Source organism: Lepus europaeus, chromosome 17 (assembly GCF_033115175.1).
Source record: "Lepus europaeus isolate LE1 chromosome 17, mLepTim1.pri, whole genome shotgun sequence".
Taxonomy (NCBI): Eukaryota; Metazoa; Chordata; class Mammalia; order Lagomorpha; family Leporidae; genus Lepus; species Lepus europaeus.
In genome coordinates this window covers 54,282,803-54,307,819 of record NC_084843.1, presented here as the reverse complement: position 1 = coordinate 54,307,819, position 25,017 = coordinate 54,282,803, and the positions used below count along the sequence as shown (strand labels likewise).

Genomic DNA, 25,017 nt, shown 5'->3' with positions numbered 1-25,017 from the left:
TAGCCTAGTGAGCCGCGGCGCCGGCCATGATATGGTTTTTGTTCTTCAGGTGTTAATGTGATGTATCACATATGTTGATTTATCTATCCTGCATACCAGGGATACATCCCAATTGGTCTGATGATTAGTCTTTCTGATGTGTGGTTGGATTTGATTTTCTAGAATTTTGTTGAGGATTTTTGCATCTATTTTCATCAGGAAAATTGACCTGTAATTCTCTGTCTCTGTTGCATCTTTTTCATGTTTAGGAATTGGGGTGATGGTAACTTCATAAAAAGAATTTGGGAGGATTCCCTCCCTTTCAATTGTTTTGAATAGCTTGAGAGGATTGGAATTAGTTCTTTAAGTATCCGGTAGAAATCAGTAGTGAAGCTGGCTGGTCCTAGGCTTTTCCTTGTTGTGAATGTATTTATTGCTGATTCAGTTTCCATCTTGATTATTGGTCTGTTTAGGTTTTTCAATGTCTTAATGACTCAATTTTGGTAAATTGTGTCCAGAAATCTATCCATTCATTTTAGGTTTCCCAATTTGATGGCATATAGCTCTTTGTAGTAATACCTAGTGGTTCTTTTTATTTTTGTGGTATCTGTTGTTACATTTTATTTTCCATTAGTTGGGCCAATGTTTTATCCATTTTGTTTTTTCAAAAAACCAACTCTTCATTTCACTGATCTTTTGTATGATTTTTTTTGTTTCCATTTTATTTATTCTCTCATTTTAATTATTTCTTTCCTCCTACCACTTTTGGGTTTAGTTTGTTTGTTTTTTTTCTGTGTCCTCGAGATGTACTGATGGCTCATTTATTTAGTACCTTTCTAATTCTTCATGTAAGCACAAATTGCTATAAACTTTCCTCTTAACACTGCTTTTTCTATATCTCATATGTTTTGATATGATGTATTGTCATCTTCATTTGTTTCCAGAAATCTTATTCCTCTTTGGATTTCTTCTATGACCCACAGTTCAATCAGGAGCATATTATTCAGTCTCCATATCACTGAATATGATGTGGAGATTTTTGAGTTTTTTATTTGCACCTTCATTCAATTGTGGTCAAAGAATATGCATGGTATGATTTTAATTTTTTTGAATCTGCTGAGATTTGCTTTATGGTCTAGTATATGGTCTATCCTAGAGAAAGTTCCATGCACTGATGAGAATGTGTATTCTGCAACAGAGGGGTAAAAAGTTCTATAGATATCAGTTAGGTCCATTTGGTCCATAGTGTCAATTAGCTCTGTTGTTTCTTTGTTGGTTTTCTCTCTAGTTGATCTGTCCATTGATGAAAGTGGGGTGTTGATGTCTCCCATTGCTAATTTATTAGAGTCTGTGTCTCCCTTTAGATACATTAGTATTTCTTTATTTAATCTTTTTTATTTTTTTTAATTTATTTTTTAAGAAATACAAATTTCATAAGTACAACTTTAGGAATATAGTTATTCTTCCCACAGTATCAGCCCTCCCACCTATACTCATAGCCCTCCATCCCTTCCCTCTCCCCTTGCCAGTCCAACTCACCATTAAGATTCAATTTCAATTAACTTTGTACACAAAAGACCAACTCTATACTAAGTAAAGATTTAAACAATTTCAGCACATACACATACACAAGAAAAACCACATACACACACACAAAACTGTTTGAGAACTGGTTTTACAGTTATCTCTCAATACAACTCATTGAGGACAGAGGTCCTGCATGGGGAGTTAGTGCACAGTGACTCTTGTAGTTAACTTAACAATTAACACTTTTATGCATGATGTCAGTGAACATCCAAGGCTCTTGAAATGAGGTACCTGGCCAGCGCCGCAGCTCACTAGGCTAATCCTCCATCTGTAGTGCCAGCACCCCGGGTTCTAGTTCCAGTTGGGGCGCCGGATTCTGTCCTGGTTGCTCCTCTTACAGTGCAGCTCACTGCTGTGGCCCAGGAAGGCAGTGGAGGATGGCCCAAGTCCTTGGGCCTTGCACCTGCATGGGAGACCAGGAGGAAGCACCTGGCTCCTGGCTTCAGATCAGCACAATGTGCCAGCCATAGCAGCCATTTAGGGGGTGAGCCAATGGAAGGAAGACCTTTCTCTCTCTCTCTCTCTCTCTCTCTCTCTCTCTCTCTCTCTCTCACTAACTCTGCCTGTCAAAAAAAAAAATGAGGTACTTAGGCTGTAGAAGCCTTTTGAGCCCACAAACCCTTAACAGTATTTGGACAAGCCAATAAGCAAAATGGAAGTTCTCTCCTCCCTTTAGAGAAAAGTGCATCCTTTGATGGCCACTTATTTCTACTGGGGTCTCTCACAGAGATCATTCACGTAGAACACTTTTTGCCACAGTGTCTTGGCCAACCATGCCTGAAGTACTATCATGGGCCTTTCAGTCAGACCAGGAGGGCTTTAAGGCTGATTCTGAGGTCAGAGTGTTATTTAAAACAATTGTCATTCTATATGAGTCTGCTGTGTGGATTGCTTCCCATGTTGGACATTCTCTCCTTTTTAATTCTGTTATTTCCAAGCACTTGATCCATTTATATGATCTCTTTTGACAGGCAGAGTTAGTGAGAGAGAGGGAGACACAGAGAGAAAGGTCTTCCTTCCATTGGTTCACCCCACAAATGGCCGCTATGGCCAGGGTGCTTTGGCCAGGGCGCTGTGCCAGTCCAAAGCTAGGAGCCAGGTGCTTCCTCCTGGTCTCCCATTCAGGTGCAAGGCCCAAGGACTTGGGCCATCCTCCACTGCCTTCCCGGGCCACAGCAGAGAGCTGGACTGTAAGAGGAGCAACCAGGACAGACTCTGGCACCCCAACCGGGACTAGAACCCGGGATGCCAGTGCCGAAGGCAGAGGATTAGCATAGTAAACCGCAGCGCAGGCCATATATGATCTCTTTAACACTTAATCCTATCTATATGTTCACTTTAACACTTAGAATGATCACTTTAACAAGTAAGATAGCGTTTTTACCACAAATTTTAATGGGATTTGGAGTCCAATGATGAGTTTTTAAACTGTACCCTTAGAAGTAAGTCCATAGGAATGTTTGCAGAACTGTACAGCTTTACAGTTACAAACTTCCTCCTCCCTCTCTTATTCCCACTCTTATTTTTTCTGAGATATCTCCTCAATTGACTTAATACACATATGATAAACACCATGTTAAGTAAAGTGTTAAATAGTATGAAGAAAAATGAAAAAACAAAATGAAACTGTTCCTTGAGAATCAAGACAAGGGCAGCTAATGTCATCGCTTCTCACTGTGTCAGTTTCACTTGTACAGATTTCATTTTAGGTGCTCCATTAGTTCTCACAGATCAGGGAGAACCTATAGTATTTGTCCCTTTGGGATTGGCTTATTTGATTCAGCATGATGTTTTCCAGACTCATTCATTTTGTTGGTAATGACCAGAATTCATTTTTTATTGCTGTATAGTATTCCATAGTGTATATCTCCCATAATTTCTTTATCTAGTATTTGGTTGATGGGCATTTAGGTTTATTCCATGTCTTGGCTAATGTGAATTGAGCTATTGTAAACGTGGAGGTGTGGATAGCTCATTTGTTTACTGATTTCATTTCCCTTGGGTAAATTCCCAGGAATGATATTGCTGGGTCATATGGTAGGTCTATATTCAGAATTTTGAGGTATCTCCATTTTGTCTTCCATAGTGGTTTTACCAGTTTAAATTCCCACCAAAAGTGGATTAGGGTACCTTTTTTCCACACATCCTCACCATCATTTGTTGTTTGTGGATTTCTGTATGAAAATCATTCTAACTGGAGTGAGGTGGAACCTCATTGTGGTTTTGATTTGCATCTCCCTCATGGCTAGTGACCCTGAGCATTTTTTCATGTGTCTCTAGGCCATTTTGATTTCCTCTTTGAAAAATGTGTAAGTCCTTGGCCCATCTGATAACTGCATTGTTTCTTTTGTTGTGGAGTTTCTTGATCTCTTTGTAGATTCTGGTTATTAATCCTTTATCAAATGCATAATTTGCAAATAATTTCTCCCATTCTTTTAGTTTCCTCTTCACTTTCCTGTTTCTTTTGCCATACAGAAACTTCTCAATTGGAAGTAATCCCATTTTTTTAATTTTGGCTTTGACTGCCTTTGTTTCTGGGGTCTTTTCCAAGAACTCTGCCTGTGCCAGTGTCTTGCAGTGTTTCCCCATGTTCTCTAATAATTTGATGGTGTCTGCTCATAGATTTAGATCTATAATCCATGTGGAATGGACTTTTGTGTAAAGGTGTAAGGTAGGTGTATTGCTTCATAATTCTGCTTGTGGGAATCCAGTTTTCCCAGCACCATTTATCAAAGAGACTGTCCTTGCTCCAGGAATTGGTTTTAGCTCCTTGATCAAATGTAAGTTGGTTTTGGATATTTGGATTGATTTCTGGTGTTTGCATTCTGTTCCACTTATCCATCCATCTGTTTTTGTACCAGTACCATGCTGTTTTGATTATAACTGTCCTCTAGTATGTCTAGTATCTGGTATTGTTATGCTTCTGGCTTGTTTTTGTTGTATAAGATTGCTTTAACTATTTGTGGTCTCCTGTGCCACCAAATGAATTTCAGCAATTTTTTCAGATCTGAGAAGAATGTCTTTGGTATTTTGATTGGTATCACATTGAATCTGTAAATTGCTTTGGATGAATGGAGTTTTTGATGATATTGATTCTTCCAATCCATGAACATAGAAGATTTTTCCATTTATTTGTATCTACTTCTATTTATTTAATGTTTTGTAATTCTCATCATATAGATCTTTGACATCTTTGGTTAAATTTATTCCAAAGTATTTGTTTCTGTAGCTATTGTGAATGGGATTGTTCTTAGAAGTTCCTTCTTGGCCGTGTCATTGTCTGTGTATACAAAGGCTTTTGATTTTTGTGTATTGACTTTATATCCTGCTACTTTACCAAACTCTTCTGAGTTCCAATAGTCTCTAAGTGGAGACTTTTGGATCCCCTATATACAGATTCATGTCATCTGCAAAGAGGGATAGTACTGGGATGGTACTGTCCAGTACCAGATCTCAATGGGAATGCTTCCAACTTTTCCCCATTCAATATGATGCTGGCCTTGGGTTTGTCATAAATTGCCTTGATTGTGTAGAGGAATGTTTCTTCTATACACAATTTTGTTAGTGTTTTCATCATGAAAGGGTGCTGTATTTTATCAAATGCTTTTTCTGCATCAATTGAGATAATCATATGGTTTTGCTTTTGCAGTTTGTTAAATTGATATATCACATTGATTGATTTGTGAATATTGAACAATCCTGCATACCAGGGATAAATCCCAATTGGTCTGGGTAGATGATCATTCTGATATGTTGCTGGATTCAATTGGCTAGAATTTTGTTGGATTTTTTTCAACTATGTTCATCAGGGAAATTGGTCTGTAATTCGTTCTCTGTTGCATATTTTTCATGTTTAGCAATTAAGGTACGCTGACTTCATAGAAATAATTTGAGAGGATCCCCTCCATTTCAGTTGTTTTGAATAACAAGATGTGGATTGAATTTGTTCTTTAAGTGTCTGGTAGAATTCAGCAGTGAAGCCATCTGATTCTGGGATTTTTTTGTTGGGAGGGCCTTTATTAGTGATTCAATTTCTGTCTTGGTTATGGGTCTGTTTAGGTTTCTGTGTCTTCATGGCTCAATATCAGTAGGTTGTATGTGTCCAGGAATCTATCCATTTATGCTACATTTCCCAGTTTGTTGGCATACAGCTCATTGTATTAATTTATTTTGATTGTTTTTATTTCAGATATATCTGTTGTGATACTTCCATTTTCAGCTCTAATTTTACTGATTTGGGTCAATGGTGTGAGTCAATTTTTTTCAAAAATTCAGCTCTTTGTTTTGCTGATCTTTCATTTTTTTTTATTCAATTTTGTTGATTTCTTTAATTTCTTCTACTAGTTTGGGGTTTGGTTTGCTGTTTTTCTAGGTCCTTGAGGTGCATTGACAGCTCATTTAATTGGTGCTTTACCAATTTCTTGATGTAGGCACCTATTGCTATAAACTTTCCTCTTAACACTGCTTTTGCTGTATCCCATAGGTTTTGGTACAATGTGCTGTTATCCTCATTTGTTTTCAGAGATTTTTTATTTCTCTTTTGATTTCTTCTGTGAACCACTGTTCATTCAGGGCATGTTGTTCAGTCTCCATGTGTTTGCTTATGTTCCAGAGATTTCTGAGCTACTGATTTCTAGCTTCATTCCATTGTAGTCCAGAAAGATGCATGGTATGATTTTGATTCTTTTTAATTTGCTGAAACTTCCTTTATGGCCTAGCATTTGGTCAATCCTAGTGAAAGTTCCATGCATTGCTGAGAAGAATGTGTATTCTGCAACTGTAGGATGAAAAGTTCCTTAGATAATGGTTAGGTCCATTTGGTCTATAATGTCGATTAGATCGATGTTTCCTTAATGATTTTTTTGTCTGTTTGATCTGCCCATTGCTGAAAGTGGAATATTGAAGTCCCCCATTATTATTGTATTAGAGTCTAAGTCTCCCTTTAAATTCCTTGACTTTTTTTTAAATAGCCATGTTCCCTGTAATTAAGTGCATATATGTTTATAATAGTTACATCTCCCTGTTGAATTTATCCCTTAATCATTACATAGTGCCCTTCTTTGTCTGTTTTAACAGTTTTTGTGTTAACGTCTATTTTGTCTGATATTAGGATGGCTACACCAGCTTTTTTTTTTTTTTGGTTTCTGTTGGTGTGGAATATCTTTTTCCATCCTTTTACTTTGCATGCATCTTTGTTGGTGAGATATGTTTCCTATAGGCGGCAAATAGATGGGTTTTGTTTTTTAATCCATTCAGCCAGTCTGTATCTTTTTACTGGAGAATTGAGGCCATTTACATTCAAGGTGACTATTGGTACGTAATGACTTTGCCCTGCCATTTTTGCGAAATTATTCCTGTTTTTTTACTTTGAATTTTCTTTAAACTTTTACTGAGAAATTTTCTTCCTTTACTTTATTTCGTAGTGATGACCATGTTTCTGTGTTTCTGTGTATAGCACATTCTTAAATATCTTTTGTAGGGCTGGATGGGAAGTGACAAATTGTTTCAATTTCTGTTAGTTATGGAAGGTATTTGCAGGGTGAGTTTGATTACAAAGTGTCATGGTAAAGATGTTTTCTGATCATATCTATTAGTTCTAAGTGCTTCCTGTACTTGGGTATCCCTTGCTTTTTCCAAATTAGGGAAGTTTTCTATTACTATTTCACTAAAAAAGCCTTCTAATCCTTTCTCTCCTTTCTCTTTTTCCATGCCTTCAGGAATTTCTAGAACCCATATGTTGGTTCATTTAATGGTATCTTGTAGATTCCCAACAGTGTTTTTAGTTTTCAAATTTCCTTTTCTTATCTTTGGTTTGACTGTATAATTCACTGTGCTTTGTCTTCTAAGTCCAATATTCTTTCTTCTCTTCACTGATTATTTTGTTAAGGCTCTCCACTGCATTTTTTATTCTATTGAATTCTTCAGTTCATTTTGATTTCTATTTAAGAACTCCATTTCATGGGAGGAATTTTCTTTCATGTCTGGTACAGATTTAAGTAGTGCATGCATTTGTGTTTGATTACTTCTATGTAATCTTATCAATTTTTTGATTTCCATTTCTTGCATTTCTTCCATCTCATCATCTTCATAATCTAGTAATGAGGGTCTGTGTTCTTTAGGTACATCATGTTGTGTTCCTTATTTTTGTTTCTTGAATTGGTAGTTGTGGCACTACTCTGCATCTTGGAACCACCTCAGCATTTCTTTTATTAAATAGTCGGGCACCTTGTAATTGTGTGTATGCATATTATAGTGACGTCTTCCTGTTGAATTGATCCCTTAATCATTACATAGTGTCCTTCTTCATCTCTTTTAACAGTTATTATGCTAAAGTCTGTTTTTTTCTGATATTAAAATGAGAACAGCTGTCCTTTTTTGCTTTCCATTAGCATGGAATATATTCTTCGATCTTTTCACTTTCAGTCTGTGTATATCTTTCTTGATGAGATGTGCTTCTTTTAGGCAGCAAGTAGATGGGTTTTGTTTTTTAATCCATTCAGCTAGTTCCTATCTTTTAACTGAGAGTTGAGGCCATTTACATTTGAGGTGACTATTGATAAGTAACAACTTTGCCCTACCATGTTTCCATAAGTATTCCTATTGATTACTTTGGAATTCCTTTATACTATTCTGGGAGATTTTCTGCCCTCACCTTTTTTCATAGTGATGACCATGTTTCTGTGTGTAGTACATCCTTATGCATATTTTGTAAGGCTGGATGGGTGGCAAAAAATTCTTTCCATTTCTGTTTATTATGGAAGGTCCTTATTTCACCTTCATTCATAATTGAGAGCTTTGCAAGTTTCAGTATTCTGGATTGACAGGTTCTTTTTTTTTTTTTTCTTAAGACTTAGAATATATCTAAGTGTTCTTTCCTAGCCTGTAGGGTTTCTGATAAGAAGTCAGCTGTGAGTGTAATTGGAGATCCTCTGAATGTAATCTCACATTTCTTTGTTTTACTATGGAATCTTTTCTTTATGTTTTACTGTGGAGAGTTTGACTAGGTGTGGCCAAGGAGCTGTGGTCAGTGCTGCAGGGTGGGGCAGTCATCCAGGATGACACTCAAGTTGGGTGTTGAAGATGTCCATTTATTAACAGAAATGGGTGTATGATCACCTCTGTTGGCATATTCACATCCTCACCTCCTCTCTTCCAAGCTGATCAATGCCCAGGTATAGCCGTCATTCATGCAATACTCATCCATGCTTCTGCATAGCTGAAACTCCAATATCAAAAGACAGATTAGCAAGAGAAAAGCATACAAATTCATTTATTATAAGGTTTATGTTACATGAAGCTTGAATTGCAAGCATTCAGCACAATGGTTAAAAAACTAGTTGGGGGCCGGCACTGCGGCTCAGTAGGTTAATCCTCTGCCTGCAGCGCCAGCACACTGGGTTCTAGTCCCTGTCAGGGTGCCAGATTCTGTCACGGTTGCCCCTCTTCCAGGCCAGCTCTCTGCTGTGGCCCGGGAAAGCAGTGGAGGATGGCCCAAGTGCTTGGGCCCTGCACCCCATGGGAGACCAGGAGAAGCACCTGGCTCCTGGCTTCGGATCAGCACGGTGTGCCGGCCACAGTGCTCCAGCCGCGGTGGCCATTGGAGGGTGAACCAACGGCAAAAGGAAGACCTTTCTCTCTGTCTCTCTTTCTCACTGTCCACTCTGCCTGTCAAAAAAATAAAAATAAAAACCAGTTGGGTTGCCTGCAACCTATATGTGTTATGTGCAACCGTATGAACTGCAGATCTGAGCTATACAGTCCTCACTCTGAGCACAGTTCCCACTGCAATGACCTCCTTTAGGCAACCAAGGAGCTCCAAGCCTATGGAGGTACACCCAGTGATTGCCCAGAGACCCAGCTACACCCTGCACCTTTTCAGGTAATCACTGAGTCCCCATGGTCTCAGCACACGAGGCTCCCACAGTTTCTGGGTGCTGAGGTTTTTCTCTGCAGTGCCAACCTATCAAACAGAGATGCAGATGTCCCCCAAGACAGCTCCACCTAGACATATTGATCTGGGAGGCTGTGGGCACCTCACTGTCCTGCGTGATTGCCCTGCCACCTCCAAGCGAGGCTCAAAGTCATTGGGGACTGCAGATTATTCCCTCCGCTAGAATCTCTGGACCACACACATAAGACAAGAGCCACTGGCCAAACGTTGCTCTCTACCTGCCACTGCCGCCAGTACTGCCAAGAAGATGGCTTTCTGTCTCAGCCAGTAGCTGTGCGTGCACAAAGTCTTGTGCCACTCCTGCCCAAACCCCAAATGGGTCCTGCCCTTTGTCAGCCAGACAGCAGGTCCTGTTTTGGGGAAGTTGAGGCAAAATAAATGTGCTCCCTCTACTTTAACTGGGATCACAGGGAACCGCTAGCAACCACTAACTGCACAGGGCTCTAGTCGGCACTCGTACCACGATCTCCCTCCGGCCATTTTATCCCGGGTTGCTGCAGTGCAGTCTCAACTCCATTTCCAAGCTGCTGCCCCCTCCGGCTGGACTGCTGCAATTGTACATCATGTTCATGTTCATGCTGTGTGTCTGTACCCTCCACATGGTCCATGGCCTGCCTCTTCCTCTTGGAGGATTTCCAGTGCAGTTTCTTCCCAATTCTGCCCTGACAGTGCACTTCCTACTTTCATAGGCATCCCATATGGCATCCCTAACCTAGTGCAGTATGTCATTCTCTCCTCTGCCCTCTTGGAATCTCCTGCAGCGTTCTTCCCAGTACCCACAGGATCCAGAATGACCTAAGTTCAACAGATGACCACTAAAGTTGTGGCCTAATTCGAGTAAGATTCTGCCATTTGTAACAACATAGATAAAACTGGTAGACATTATATGAAATGAAAAAAAGCCAGATTGAAAAGTTCTGCATGATCACTTATGTGTAGAAACTGAAAAAAAGTTGCATGCAAAGAAAAAGGGAATAGTGGTTTCTAGAGGTGGAGTGCAGGGTGAGTTTGTGCATGGAATGAGAATATATAAGTCAATGGTTCAAAGTTGCACTTACATAAGATGAGTAAGCCTAGAGCACATGGGGATTATACAGACTGTAGTTCATTATATCATATTGTATACTGCAGATTTGACAAAAGAATAGATTTTATGGGGGCTCTAAATTATGTTAGATAATAGGCATGTTAATTGGCTTGATTGTGATAATTATTTCACTATGTATGTGTATATACATCATCATGTTTTAAACCTTAAATATAAGAAATAAGAAAAAGAAACCCAGCAGGCAATACATGGATGAGGATTCTCTCACTTTTGAGTATTGCAGGAACACTGGTGAACAGGGAGACTCCTTCCTGCTGCTTAATGAGGGGCTGGAAATAATCCTGCTAATAAATGGCTAGTCTCAAAAGGTGTTTGAACTTTGTACATTTTGCTACTTGTAGGCTTACTGCCAGTTAAGGTGCTGCAGTGAGTTGACAAAGAAGGTCACAAATTGAGACAGGAAAATCAAATAGATCTGCTTGAAGAGATTGGTATCAATTTAACAATAAAAAAAAAAAACAATCAGCATGCTTAAGGAGATTGAAACATAGCAGTTAATTTTTTATTTAATTTTGTAAAAAATTTTCTTATTGGGGCCACTGCTATGGCACAACGGGTTAAAGCCCTGGCCTGCAGTGCCAGCATCCCATATGGGTAGAGGTTCTAGTCCCAGATGCTCCTCTTTTTTTTTTTTTTTTCTTTGACAGGCAGAGTGGGCAGTGTGAGAGAGAGAGAGACAGAGAGAAAGGTCTTCCTTTTTGCCGTTGGTTCACCCTCCAATGGCCGCTGCATCCTGCGCATCTCGCTGATCCGAAGCCAGGAGCCAGGTGCTTCTCCTGGTCTCCCATGTGGGTGAAGAGCCCAAGCACTTGGGCCATCCTCCACTGCCTTCCCGGGCCATAGCAGAGAGCTGGCCTGGAAGAAGGGCAACCGGGGCAGAATCCAGTGCCCCGACCGGGACTAGAACCCAGTGTGCTGGCGCCACAAGGTAGAGGATTAGCCTGTTAAGCCACGGCGCCAGCCCCGGATGCTCCTCTTCTGATCCAGCTCTCTGCTATGGCCTGGGAAAGCAGTGGAAGATGGCCCAAGTTGTTGGGCCCCTGCACCCATGTGGGAGACCCGGAAGAGGTGCCTGGCTTCAGATCGGTGCAGCTCCAGCCGTTGCTGCCATCTGGGGAGTGAACCAGTGCATGGAAAACCTCTCTCTGTCTCTACCTCTACCTCTCTCTGTAACTCTTTCAAATAAATAAAATAAATCTTTAAAAACATTGTCTTACAATAAAATTATAGTTGCGTGTGATATGAGTGGATGAGCTAGTTCAAATATTTCAAAGTATGATGGAAAAAGATACAGAGAAAGTCTGTCCAGGTGCTCTAACATGGAATAACCACTGTTCCAGAAACTGTGAAAGGATCATATAGAAGACAGGGAATTACTTGAGCAAAAAATAGAGAGGAAAAGTCCTTAGAGTACAAATTCTTGTGTTACAGATTGAGAAAATGATCTAAGCTCTGGGCAGAATTAATGAGAGAATATACATATTTGGGCATACATTGATAAGGTTCTGAATTCTAAGAATACAGAGAAGCCTCTCAAGCATTCTAAGAATACCCATAGGGTTGAAGAGAAAACAATTTTAGGTTTCTGGTTTTTGGGGCTTTCTGAATAAATTTTATTGAAATGTGGTCCTTGGACTGAAAAACAAAGGCGATGTTTAATTTTATTTACATTGCCCCAGAAGGGGAAAATAGGAGCACAGGGGAACTGGCATGTTATTTACTGCAAGGAAATGTGTTCAGCTCCAAAAGCTACCCATCTGCATTCAGGACAATATTAATAAAGGCAGACATTAAAAATTTATCAGTGTCAACAAAGGAAAACAATTCAACTCACCTTGGATTTCCTATCTAAATACTGAAAGCCAGAAGATGTTGAAACAACTTTTCTTTGCTTCTTAAGAATCTGTATCCCAGGGCGATAGAGCCTAATTTTGAAGGTGCTAGAAAACTATTTATGGAAATGAATTGGGAAAATAATCAACAGAGGAAAATATTCATATATTAGAACATCAATTTCAAGATAGGTGAACAGGGAATTATAGAAATTAAATGGTAAATGATAATTTCAGTAAACATACACATATATATAGTAAATGATTATATCTAACTTGATAATGCTACGGTTGTTGGAAATATGTTATACAAATGTTAATTAAGAATTCCTGAAATAGAATATATTGGAAGCTCAACTCTGGAGCAATATTAAAAATATAAATGACTAGAAAAATGTAGGAATTGAACACGGAGAAATGAAATATGGAGATTTTGTCAAAAACACATATATTTGAGGTTCATGGAGCGGGAGAATGCAAGCATTCCACACATCTGCTGTTAAACTGGTAGCTTCAGTTTAGAACTTCTGAGTGCAAGGAATAGTGTCCTGTGCACAGAGAGCCATAAAGAGGGGTGTATGGTACATACAGAAAGGCAACAAGCCCATAAATGGAAAGTAATACTATACTACATCTATAAATTAACAAAAGAAATAGTCAAAGTAAATAGTTAATGGAGTAATAAACAACTTATAAGCCAAAAACAAATGTAAATAAAAATTAAAATATACCAATAGAAATATGAATAGAATAGGTTTTAATGTATTTGCAGTTATACTTAATAGACTAATTTCTGCCATTAAAATACATTATCAAACTAGTTTTAAAATATGGTCTATATGTGATAGCTTAAGTAAAAAACAAATGAAGGTAAAACAAGCAGCAAATGGTAGTCAATGTGAAAATGCAAAAAACAGAATCTGTTACATTTGTCATTGCACTAAATGTGAATGTTCTAAATTCTCATATTAAACAACATATCAGATTGGCTTGAAAAGTAGAGCTGGAATAAAGATTAATTGGCATGAATAACAGCTTGTTCAAACTAAATTAAGAGAAAAATGTAAATAAGAAATAATAGGAAAATTCAGTTCATTAAATGAAAAGATATACTCTTATTAAGAGAAACACACATGTATACCACTTACCAAAAAGGAATGAATCAAAGCAATAAAGTATGAAATTAATAAATACCAATGATAATGAGAATGAAAATAATAGAAAACTATTACATCATCAATAAGGAAGGAAGTCCTGTCATTGGAGACAAGGTGAATGGACCTGGAGGACATTGTGCAAGTGAAGTAGCTCAGGCAAAGAGAGACAAACACCGCATGGTATCACTTATGTGTGGACTTTTTTAAAAGTTGAACTCATAGAAGCAGAGTAGATTGGTGATTCCTTAGAGGCTGAGAAAGCCAAAGGGATGAACTGAAGAGTTGTTGGCCAAACAATACAAAATTGCCATTAGATAAAAGGATGAAGTGAGGAGGTCCATTTTTCTACATAGTAACGATAGTTGCTAACATTGTATTGTATTCCTGAAAACCACAAAAGGAATAGATTTTATTATTCTCATCACTCAAAAAAGATAAGTATATGAGGTAATATATATTAATTAGCCTAATTCAGCTATTTCACAATATATGCAAATTTTAAAACATATTGTTATAAACATTTTGTTAAAATTAATTTTAAAAAGAAAATGCAAAGAGATAAAAGACAATGCAAACTAAGAACTGGTAATACAACTTAAGGCTAAAATATCTATGCATGTTTAAGATTGACACTTTATTATGATATTAGGTACAAGTTATGAAAAACTTTCATGATGAAATATTTATAGATGAAAATAATAAAAAGGAAACATTTAGGAGTATACAACAATGAAGGAAAACAATTAGAAATACAAGGATTGCTTATGAATGTCACTATAGTGGAATACTTTAATAAAATATTTCAGAATTGAGAAGATCATGTAGAAATAAAAATGTAAAGCCAACAGAACTTAAATTTAGTTTATTGACTGTTTTTTAATAAGTATATAGAATATTATAGCCTCTTGAAAGGAATAGAGCTCAACAAAATTTTAAAAGTAAAAATTTTATAGACCATATTCTCTGGTCATAATCCAATAAAAATGGAAATAAGTAATGTAAAGGTGAACATAAAAATTGTAACTACTTAGAAATTAAGAACATTTCAAGATGACTTTTTGTTCAAGGAGAAAATTAAAGCAACTTACAAACTACCCAGAAAGTAATAAGAAGTCAAATAGTTCATAGTAACATCTATGAGATGCACAAAAACTATTCTCTGAACTATCACCTTAAATATAATATTTTTTAAGAAGTCCTAAGGAAATTAATTCTAACCTAAAGAAATTATAATACAACAGTTAACAAAAGATACCAAAACAATAAACAAGGAAGATATTTTTGAAGATAAGATCTAAAGATACAAAATATGCTATCATATCTTCAAATAGTTGAAAGGGTGAATTCCAGTGCTATGTTCATTTTTAGTTTTTGGAAAACCAATGCTAAACAAAATGGCAGGGCCAGCACTGTGGTGTAATGGATAAAGCCACTGCCTGAATTGTTGGCATCCTATTTGGGTGCTGGTTTGAATCCTGGCTGCTCCACTTCCAATCCAGCTCTCTACCATGACCTGGGAAAGCAGTGGAAGATGACCCAAGTTCTTGGGCCCCTGCACTCACATGGGAAACCTAGAAGAAGCTCCTGCCTTCAGATTGGCACAGCTCTGCTCCCTGTGGCCATTTGGGGAGTGAACCAGCAGATGAAAGAGCTCTCTCTGCCTCTGTCTCTGCCTCTAACTCTGCCTTTCCAATTAAAAAAAAAAAAAAAAGACTGAGCTTAGCTAAGATAAAGGAGATAGAGGAAAAATAAATACAAGATGGAATTAAGGAGATTTAATTATCATTTTTAGGAAAGATTATAACAAGGATAAGCAAATGTTATAATTCTGGCAAAATTCTGAAAGGCTAAAGAAAATATTTTTAGAGAAATTGATGATGGGATCAATTTTGAAAGAAATTGATTTTTGGACTCAACGTTCACTCTACACAAAATCAACATCACACACTCAAAATGTTTAGAAGAAAATATGACAGGAAATTTTTGTTACTTTGAGGGTAGGGAAAGATACCTTAAACGGAACAGAAAAACAGTAACTGAGCCATAATAAAATTTAAAATTTTACTTTATCAAAATTTATTAAATATATGGAAAAGCAGGCTAATACAAGAGACAGGGCAGAGATTTGTGTTAATCATAAAGAATAAATATCCACAATAAGGAATTCCAAAAAATCAGTACAAATAACATAAATGACTCAGTTTGAAAAGCAGTGAATTTTATGATCAACTAGTGATCAAGATACCCAAGCAACTAACAAACTATCAAAAAATGCTTTACTTCATTCATACTTAGGGAAATGCTAACTAAACTCATAATTAAATACTATTTCACACTGATAAAGGTTTGTGATAAGACAAAACTTCAATCGCAATAAGTGTTTGTGAAAATATGCAGCAAGAGACTCGGTTATGGAAAAAATGGGAGTGTGTACTGATGAATTACTTTGTTCAATACTTAGGCAATGAATCCAAATCCTGAAGTTTGGTACATCCTTTGTATGTTTACCATTTGGAAATTTCTCATGCATATTCACAAAGAGAGGAGCTCAAGAATGATCATGGAATTATCATTTGTAATTACAGCATTCTCAAAGAATTGTTCCTGGGTCCTCTGAGGTTACCAAAATCCACAGATGCTCAAGTCCATTGTTAAAAAGGGGTAGTATTTTTTAACTTATTTAATAAATATAAATTTCCAAAGTACAACTTTTGGATTATAGCAGCTTTTTCCCCCCATAACCTCCCTCCCACCCACAACCATCCCATCTCCCACTCCATCTCCCATCAAAGGGGTAATATTTACATAAAACCGACACACATCCACCTGTACACTTTAAATCATCTCTGGATTAATGCAGGGTCTTAGTCCACCCATACAGGATGGACTGGGTCCGAGGAAAGGTGAGTGCACCGCTCGCCCGTTCCCCAGCCTCCTGATCCTAGAGACAGTCAGACGCAGCGGGGATCCAAGTCTAGTAGCAAGGACTCATTTACTTTGTGCGTAACAGAACCTTTTATAGCATAAAACTGCAGTCATTGGGGCAGGGCTAAGGACCAACCAATCACTTAAAAAATCACCTTACGGGGGGATTTCTATAGGACTAGCCCTATGTCTATACACTTGTTACTAGTTTTGTTACCTCCCCTGATGTTGCGCAGCCAATTAGTTTTAGTGGTAAACAACTTTGGATTCCGCCCATCTTACTTCATCTGGGTGCCATCTTACTCAGCTCCCCACGGCTCCTTGTTCCGCTCAGCTCGGGTTGGGGCACCCGGGGGCAGCTGCGCATGCGGAGCCCCGGGCCTGGCCTGGCCGTGCCATGGCCGCGCTCATGCCCCGCAGATTAAGTACCTAATACCATATAAATGATATATATACAATTGTTATGCTGTATAGTTGAAGGAATAATGATAGGAAAATTCTGTAAATGTTTAGTGCAGGCATTATTTTTTCAAATATTTAAAATCTGGTTGAATCTGCAGGTGCAGAATCCTTAGCTACAGAATGCAGACTGCGTAGAAATTTGGAAACAACTGAAGTTGTCCTTCAACAATCAAAAGGATAAAGTGTGCTAAATTCATATTGTATTACAGATAAAATGAATAAGTTAGAACTATGTGGTTAAATATTGATGAATCTCAAAAGCATAGTGTTATGCAAAAATGTAACCTACAGACTATATATAATGTGATTACCTTGATTTAGAATTCAGTAGTTGAAAAGTAATACTATTTTACCTTGAGAATAGATAGAATGATAAAAGTAGAAGAAAATGTATAGTAATAATAAGCACAGTTGATGATTCTAGAGGTAGGAGAAGAAGATACCTTTGGTGAGAGGTACACCTCACGTTTAGCATGCTAACATGTATTTTATATATTAAGGTATACTTTAAGGTAGATGTTATGATCGTGAGTTACGATACTGTTCTTATATGAATGTCTTCAATATTATATAACATAATTTTTATAGAAAATGCGCATTTTACTATATAAAATTTTAAATTCTTGTACATAGAAAATACAACAAAGTAAGTTAAAAGTAGATTTATAAAATATATTTGTAATGCAGATGGCAAAGGATTAATACACATAGAAAAAGCACTTGCAAGTGGACGACAAAAAGACAATCCAATAGAAATACTGACAAAAATGAATGATCAAGTGACAAAAGGAAATCCATTTGCCAACAAACAAAATACACAAAAGTGGTCAGGAAAATGCAAATTAAATAAAAATCAAGTATAACTTTACTATTACCAGGCTTGAAAAATTGAAGAGAATAATATTTGCTGACAGGCAGGAAAATGGGGAATCTTTTAACAGGTGAAAATATTGATTTAATCTTTTTAGAAAGCAGTTTGCCAGCTTTGGAAGAGTCAAGAATAAGATTGTAAATTTAAAGACAAAAGAAAAATTATTTGCATATATCAGAAAGTTTTATGTACACATAACATACTTGCATAACTTTGTATATATGTATATTTATATAAATATATGAATATATTCTAATATGACCAACAAAACCAATGAAAGCCCAATCATAGAATAAAAAAGCAAGTCCCAGATCCAGTGTCCACTTCCTGGCTTTGTGGAAGATATCTCTGAGCCTTATTGTCTGTAGGAAAAAATTAGGATGGCATTGGTTCTCCTGTATGAGTTTTCCACTATGGTAGATTAATTTACACAGTGTTAAAATGAAAGAGAACCATTGGTATCCTGGTAGCTTACAGATTTCTAATTGTTCACACTACACACCCTCCACTGGTCAACAGGCAACTCTCTAGTGCAGTCACTCAGGATCCAGGATGCCAGAGGATTCATTTAACAACTTCATCAGCTATCCATTGTGGCTAAGAAAGAGAGCACGGGGCATTGGGAGCCAGGATGGACTGGGGATAGTGTTGGTGGTCTCATATCAGTGTGTGAGAGCTCTGCCTCTCAAAGGACACAGCCCCCTTTCTCCTGCAAGCCATTGTTTAGAACCAGTCACACACAAAAAGACAAAGGAAGTATAGCTTGCCCTGGGGGCAATTGTCAGTTGAATAGAATGCTGACTGGAAGGCTCTACCAGAAGTTCTCAGGAGGATGAAAAGAGAAGAGCTCTTTAATAGTTTATTTTGCTGATGTGGCTCAATAGGCTAATCCTCCACCTGCGGCGCCTGCACATGGGGTTCTAGTCCTGGCTGGGGCACCGGATTCTGTCCCGGTCGCTCTTCTTCCAGTCTAGCTCTCTGCTGTGGCCTGGGAAGGCAGTGAAGGATGGCCCAGGTCCTTGGGCCCTGCACCCGCATGGGAGACCAGAAGGAAGCACCTGGCTCCTGGCTTTGGATCAGTGCAGCGCGCCAGCCATGGCAGCCACTTGGGGGGGGGGGGGGTGAACCAACGGAAAAAGGAAGACCTTTCTCTCTCTCTCTCTCTCTCTCTCTCACTCACTGTCTAACTCTGCCTGTCAAAAAAACAAAAAGTTTCTTTATTCTTCCTGTACAATCACATCCATAATTTTCTTGCATCCCATCCAATCTCACTAGAAACATCATTCTAAATGACAGCTTTCGTCATGTCAGTTTTTTGTATGGAACACTTTGTTGAGTCCCAAAGCCTAAATGAGAAAACCCTAAGCATTCATTGTGATATCGTAGCTATTTCTTGGTCTACTATGTAAGTACATGTAGGGAATGTTTGCTATTCCTGGGTGCCTCAAATCTCTTGGCACCCACTCCCAATATTAATAATTCACACTGTGAGTTTTGCCTTCCCCTCTGGGAAAGCATCTTAGCTTTCCCAGTTTCCCTTCTAGCAAGAGTGCACGCACGTCCACTAATGTTTGATTCTGAACTGGTAAGTTGAGGTGACACAGCGGTTTAGAAGTGAATTATGGACATTACGGACAATTTTTTTTTTGTTTCCCTGGAAGAAGTCAGAAATAATGGACTTCTAACATTAGCGGTGTGCTTCTGGGAGATGTTTCTGGTAACACCTGTCCTGGAGGTCAGTAGTTTAATACCTCATAATAGGTACATTTTAATCTGGACTAGGCAGAGTAGGTTCTGTGGATGTCTACGAAGAACTCTGAGGGACATGACTTCAGCGTTCTCTCTGGCAATATCCTTTGTGTGTCTTGCTTTTAGAAGGAATGGTGTATAGTCTCATTTAAGGAAAAGCCAAATGAAGAGCAGATTTATTTGACTCCCTCTTGAAGACTGAAGGAGAGGTCATAAGACTATAGATTTTATTTCTCCTGATTCAGAGTTCAGTAAGTCTGTCAGAACATACTTGTGCAATAGTGTTTTGAATACACATTACTGGAGCAACTGGGCATTTCAAAGTGTATTGACTGGAAAAGTTTTTATTCTAATAGGATCTCCGAGTGCTGGGGAAGACACGTTGGCGTGAGAAGACATTTTGGGGATGAGAGTCTAGTGTACACTGGTTTGTCAGAACATACAGGAAGATCACATGACTGGGCTCCATCTGTGTACAGTTGAAGATCATGAAGGGACAGCTCACCTGATGGAGAACAAGTCCATAGGCCGTGTTCCTCATCTCCTTCTGTGCTACCAGATCTCGGCCTAAGTGCCTGTCTCAGTCATGAAAGCGATTCAGTTCTTGTGGTGAATACCCATATTATTAAGGTCAATGTACAAATTGTCAGTGTCACTGAACAGAGCACATATAGAGATGAACCAGCAAGAAGCCACTGTGGCAAAAGAATGGGACGAACTGAAAAAATGGGGAAGGTTTTGAACAGAAGTAGTAGAGTGGGGTTTCATTTTTATTCCAGGCGATTGTCATGCATAACGATAGGGATTCATAAGGCTGGCTTACATTAAGTCAATTTTACTCAGAACATGAGAAAGTGAACACACACACACATACACACACAAGAATAGGTGGGAAGTGGGCCAGAGGGAGAAAAAGGGACTGGGGAAGGGAACTCGGCACTTCTTCACATCCTGGTGCTGCAGAGAGAGAGCAGAGCTTTCCCAGTTGTCTGCCTCTTTGATGAGGTAGAAAGGGGAGTGCTACTTACATGGCCCCTTCATCCCCACTCCCCATGGTCTCAGGTGAAGGAGCTGCATCCTGGGAAAGGGGCAGTTTTATTGACAAGTAAGCTGGTGGTATTTTGTGTGGGGCGGGGCTTGTGACCTACAAGTACCTCCAGATCCTATCTACCTAGCTACATGCCTTATTCCATCTCAGTTTCAGCCTCACATAGGCTGTGGAATTTCAGTTTAAGTTTTTAAGGGATGGAAGGTTTTTGGTTCATCTGTTACAGCCTTGGTTTCAAGGAGATCATAGAAAAATGTGGAGACAGATGGTAAATGATGCACAAAACAGTATAAATGCTATAGTGCTTTGGAAATAGGAAGAAGAGGGGGAGAAGGAAAGGTCTCATTGGGGTGATGATACTCGGTTTGGTTTTGAAGACTTTTTGGAGTAAAAAAGGGAGATGAATATTACAACAGAAAGTGAATATGAAGGAACTTCAAAAAATTTATAGAAAATGGAATTTAAAAATGTTTACTATGGTCCAAAAAATGTTTTAAAATCCATGCATAATTTCTTCATAACACACATTTTCCATTACCTTTCAAAGACCCCTCAAAGGCACAGATTTAAAAAAAAATAGAATCTTTTAATTCATTTTTTCAATGCAATTTTTGAGGTCCTCTTGTATATGTTTCCATATACAAGTATAATTGTTCCTTATATTTGGAAAAGTGATTAAAAGTACTTAATCTCTGCAAACAATAGAAAGCTATCTTGAGTGCATGAGAAGCTGTTACTTTCTCTGTGGGCTTTATAATCTAATGTGGAAGATGAGGAACAATATAAAAAGTGTATAACTATGTAAAGAGACATTTTAAGCTTTGGAAAGGAAAAATGATGGTTTAGAAATAGAATTGCTATTTTTATATCACCAAGAATATAGTTTCTAATTCCTGGGCTGCTCTCACAGTATCTTTCGAGCACTGGGATTTGTCTGACTTCTTGACTTCTCCTCTGGGGAGAGTGTTTTTGCCTTCTGACTTCCTTGTGTGCAAGGCCCTCTGAAGGAAGGAAATGATGAACGCCTTTGTTGTTCGTTCTTGGTTGGATCAGTTTGGATTTGCCTTTCAGAGCTGCTGGGTTTAGTCTCTGACCTTTCACAGGAAGATTCTAAAATTTATATAAAGAATTTCTCTTATCTATATGTGTATCCAAAGTCATCTTTTCCACCCCCAGTTTCAGAATACAGCTTTAAAAATCTTCTAAGATATGGGTTAGCACATAATCTACCATAAATTTGTTATCTACCATATATTCTAGGTCAATGCTTTTCAAACCTTAATAAGCTTGTACATTTCCTGATAAAACACAGATGGATCTCTGGTAGGGCTGGAGTGACACTGCAGATTCTGCATTTCATAGCTTCTCTGAGCTGTGGTTGCCACTGGTCTGCGACCACACTTTGAATTTGAGGAGGTAGGTGACTTTCTGTGTGGATGCAATAGGCCAGACCCAGGTGCTGGAATGTGCCTTGAGTTTTTAAGAAAGAAGTCTTATTCTCCCATATCTCTTCTATTCAGCTTGATAAACCCTGAGATCATACAATTTAAAATCCCCCTTTTTCTGAAGGCAGAGAGGACATTTTTCATTTCAGGGCCCTCTCTCTGTATAACCTATTCTCAATACCTAGGTGCTCTGGTTGTCTTTGAGAATGACTGGGCTTGGTGTTAACAGAGCTTTAGGAGTCCTTTAATCAATATTAGATTACAGAAGAATCCTGGGAGCTGGGATGTTTGCTTCACACATATCAAAAGGTGTCACTTCAGGTAAGACTTATATAAAAACAAGAACTATCCCTTTACTATGTACACAACACAAATTTCAACCCAAATACATTACATAAGAGAAGGTACCATGTTGATGGAGTTGGGATGACAATTTTATGAGAAAAATCACCTTGTTCCTGGGACTATGCCATTAAGTAAACATACCTGTCCAGAGATATCTTCTATGTATTTCTTGTTAGCACTTACCACATTTTGATGCTCATTTTTTACTGGGGATATTCCCCTATGTTCAGCATCAATTGGTTGGAAAAACAGCCATAGTTACATAGACTCTCCAAGCCACTCATTCAGCTATCCATCTGATTATTTAGTGTGTCCTAATTATATTCCAGAGCCTATGATAAGCAACTGATGCGATGCTGAGCAAAACAGAATCTTCCCATTGGGTCCTTATAGTCTAGTGGGTGAGACAGAGCTTAAAAACTCTTAGCAACAACATTTAATTACAACGGTGATCAGTGTTTTGTTTGCTCTTGTATTTATCACAACAACCCCTGTGGGTCAGTTCCTTGATGATGGTAAAAGGAAAAGGAGTCTCATAGGCAGTAAGCTAATGCAAATACTAGTAGCCCAAGCTGATTAATTAAACCTTTTTAAAATATTTATTTTACAGGCAGAGTTACAGAGAAAGGGAGAGAAGGAGAGACAAAGAGAATTTTTTTTTTCTGAAAGAACCCTTTTATTTAATGAATACAATTTTCACAAGTACAACTTTAGGAATATAGTGATTCTTCCACAGTACCCGCCCTCCCAACCACACTCCCACCCCTCCTCCTCATCCCGATCCCCTTCCCAGTCCCATTCTCCATTAAGATTCATTTTCAGTTAACTATGTACACAGAAGACCTACTCTGTTGTAAGCAAAGAATTCAACAATTTGCACACACATATATACACACACACAAACTGTGAACAAGTTTTTTTTTTTTTTTTTTTTTTGGGGTGGGGGAGCATTACCTTATCCCACTCTTTGTTCTACATAAGCATATGCTGGTGGGACAAGGGCAAGGATGTGCAGGATCTGACCATTAAAATACGACAGCTCCTTATGGCAGTCATGTCCAAATCCATGGTGTCGTGCTGTCAACCCCAGTCCCAAAGACTATCCCCAAGTTTCACACCTCCTGGCCCACACTTCCAGCATTCAGGATCTCTTCCTCTCGTGATCTCTGGGGACAGGTGGATCTCTTCCTCTCGTGATCTCTGGGGACAGGTGGTTTGGTGTCTCAGTGGCGAGCACTGGCCTGCTCTTTCCTTCTCTGCAGCTCCTCATGCCGCCTTGCCTGCTGCTCACTCATGCAATCCTGGAAGGCCTGCACCTGTGACTGGCACTGCCACCAGTCCTGGTGCTGGGCCATGCACTCCTGCACTGCCAGATGGGAGGCGGCACAGCCAGAGCGGGAGATTAGCTGATCCAGGGGGTCCTCCTCCTCATCCTCCTTCTTCACTTGTTGGACCCAAGTATGACCTTGAGGCACAGAGGATGACATCCCGAGGAGTCGAACAGGTGGGAGGAGAGGACCCGAACACGCGTTCCGACGCGGTGACCTCAGTTCTGCAGGCCGCTGGGGGCTCTTTCTTTCTTTGTGAACAAGTTTTACAGTTAATTCTTACAATAACTCATTGAGGACAGAGGGCCTGCATGGGAAGTAAGTGCACAGTGACTCCTGTTGTTAATTTAACAAGTAACACTCTTGTACGACGTCAGTGACCACCAAGGCTCTTGACTTGAGCTGCCATGGCTATGGAAGCCTTTTAAATCCACAGTCTCTGTCAGTATTTAGACAAAGCCATAAACAAAGTGGAAGTTCTTGCCTCCCTTCAGAGCAAAGTACATCCTTCTTTAATGGCCCCTTCTTTCCACTGGGGTCTCACTCACAGAGGTCCTTCATGTAGAACATTTTTTGTCTTTGATCTGCTAGTTCACTCCCAAAATGGCCATAATGCTGGGCCGGGCAGAAGTCAGGAGCTTCATCCACGTCTCCCACGTGAGTGCAGGGTTCTGAGTACTTGGCCCATCATCTTCTACTTTGCTAGCACATCAGCAGGGAGCTGTGTCGGACATGGAACAGCCAGGACAGGAGCTGGTGCTTGCACAGGAGGCTGGCATCAGAGCTGCAGCTTAACCCTCTGTGCCACAACACCAACCCCATTAAACTCGGCTCTACAGTCATCCAGCCCTAGATTTTTATTCTGCAAAACAAAGCCTCAGGCAGAACAGGTGAGGGCACCATAGATACCTTGACCATGATAATATTAGTTGCTCTCATGATCAGTCAGTTTCTTTCATCTATAGCCCAAGCTGTATTTTTGCTTCTGTCTATTTGCTCTTACTACTTTGACGAACTGTCCTCAAACTCCCCATCTGAGCTTTCCCCAGCTGGAGGTTGCTAGTCTGTATGTGCTTTTTTTTTTCCCCACAGACAGAGTTAGAGAGAGAGGCAGAGAGAAAGGTCTTCCTTTTTCCGTTGGTTCACCCCCAAATGGCCACCACGGCCGGCGCGCTGCGTCGATCCGAAGCCAGGAGCCAGGTGCTTTCTCCTGGTCTCCCATGTGGGTGC

The 25,017-nt window shown here is 39.0% G+C and overlaps 1 protein-coding gene across 1 annotated transcript; it reads right to left on the bottom strand.

The window, feature by feature from the left end:
* Positions 1-23,400: 23,400 nt before the first annotated feature.
* On the bottom strand, positions 23,401-24,035 carry LOC133775982 (cytochrome c oxidase assembly factor 4 homolog, mitochondrial-like). The gene has a single exon (XM_062214606.1). The coding sequence runs from the start codon at positions 23,944-23,946 to the stop codon at positions 23,683-23,685; it is 264 nt and encodes an 87-aa protein (XP_062070590.1). The 5' UTR covers positions 23,947-24,035; the 3' UTR covers positions 23,401-23,682.
* Between the last annotated feature and the right edge of the window lie 982 nt (positions 24,036-25,017).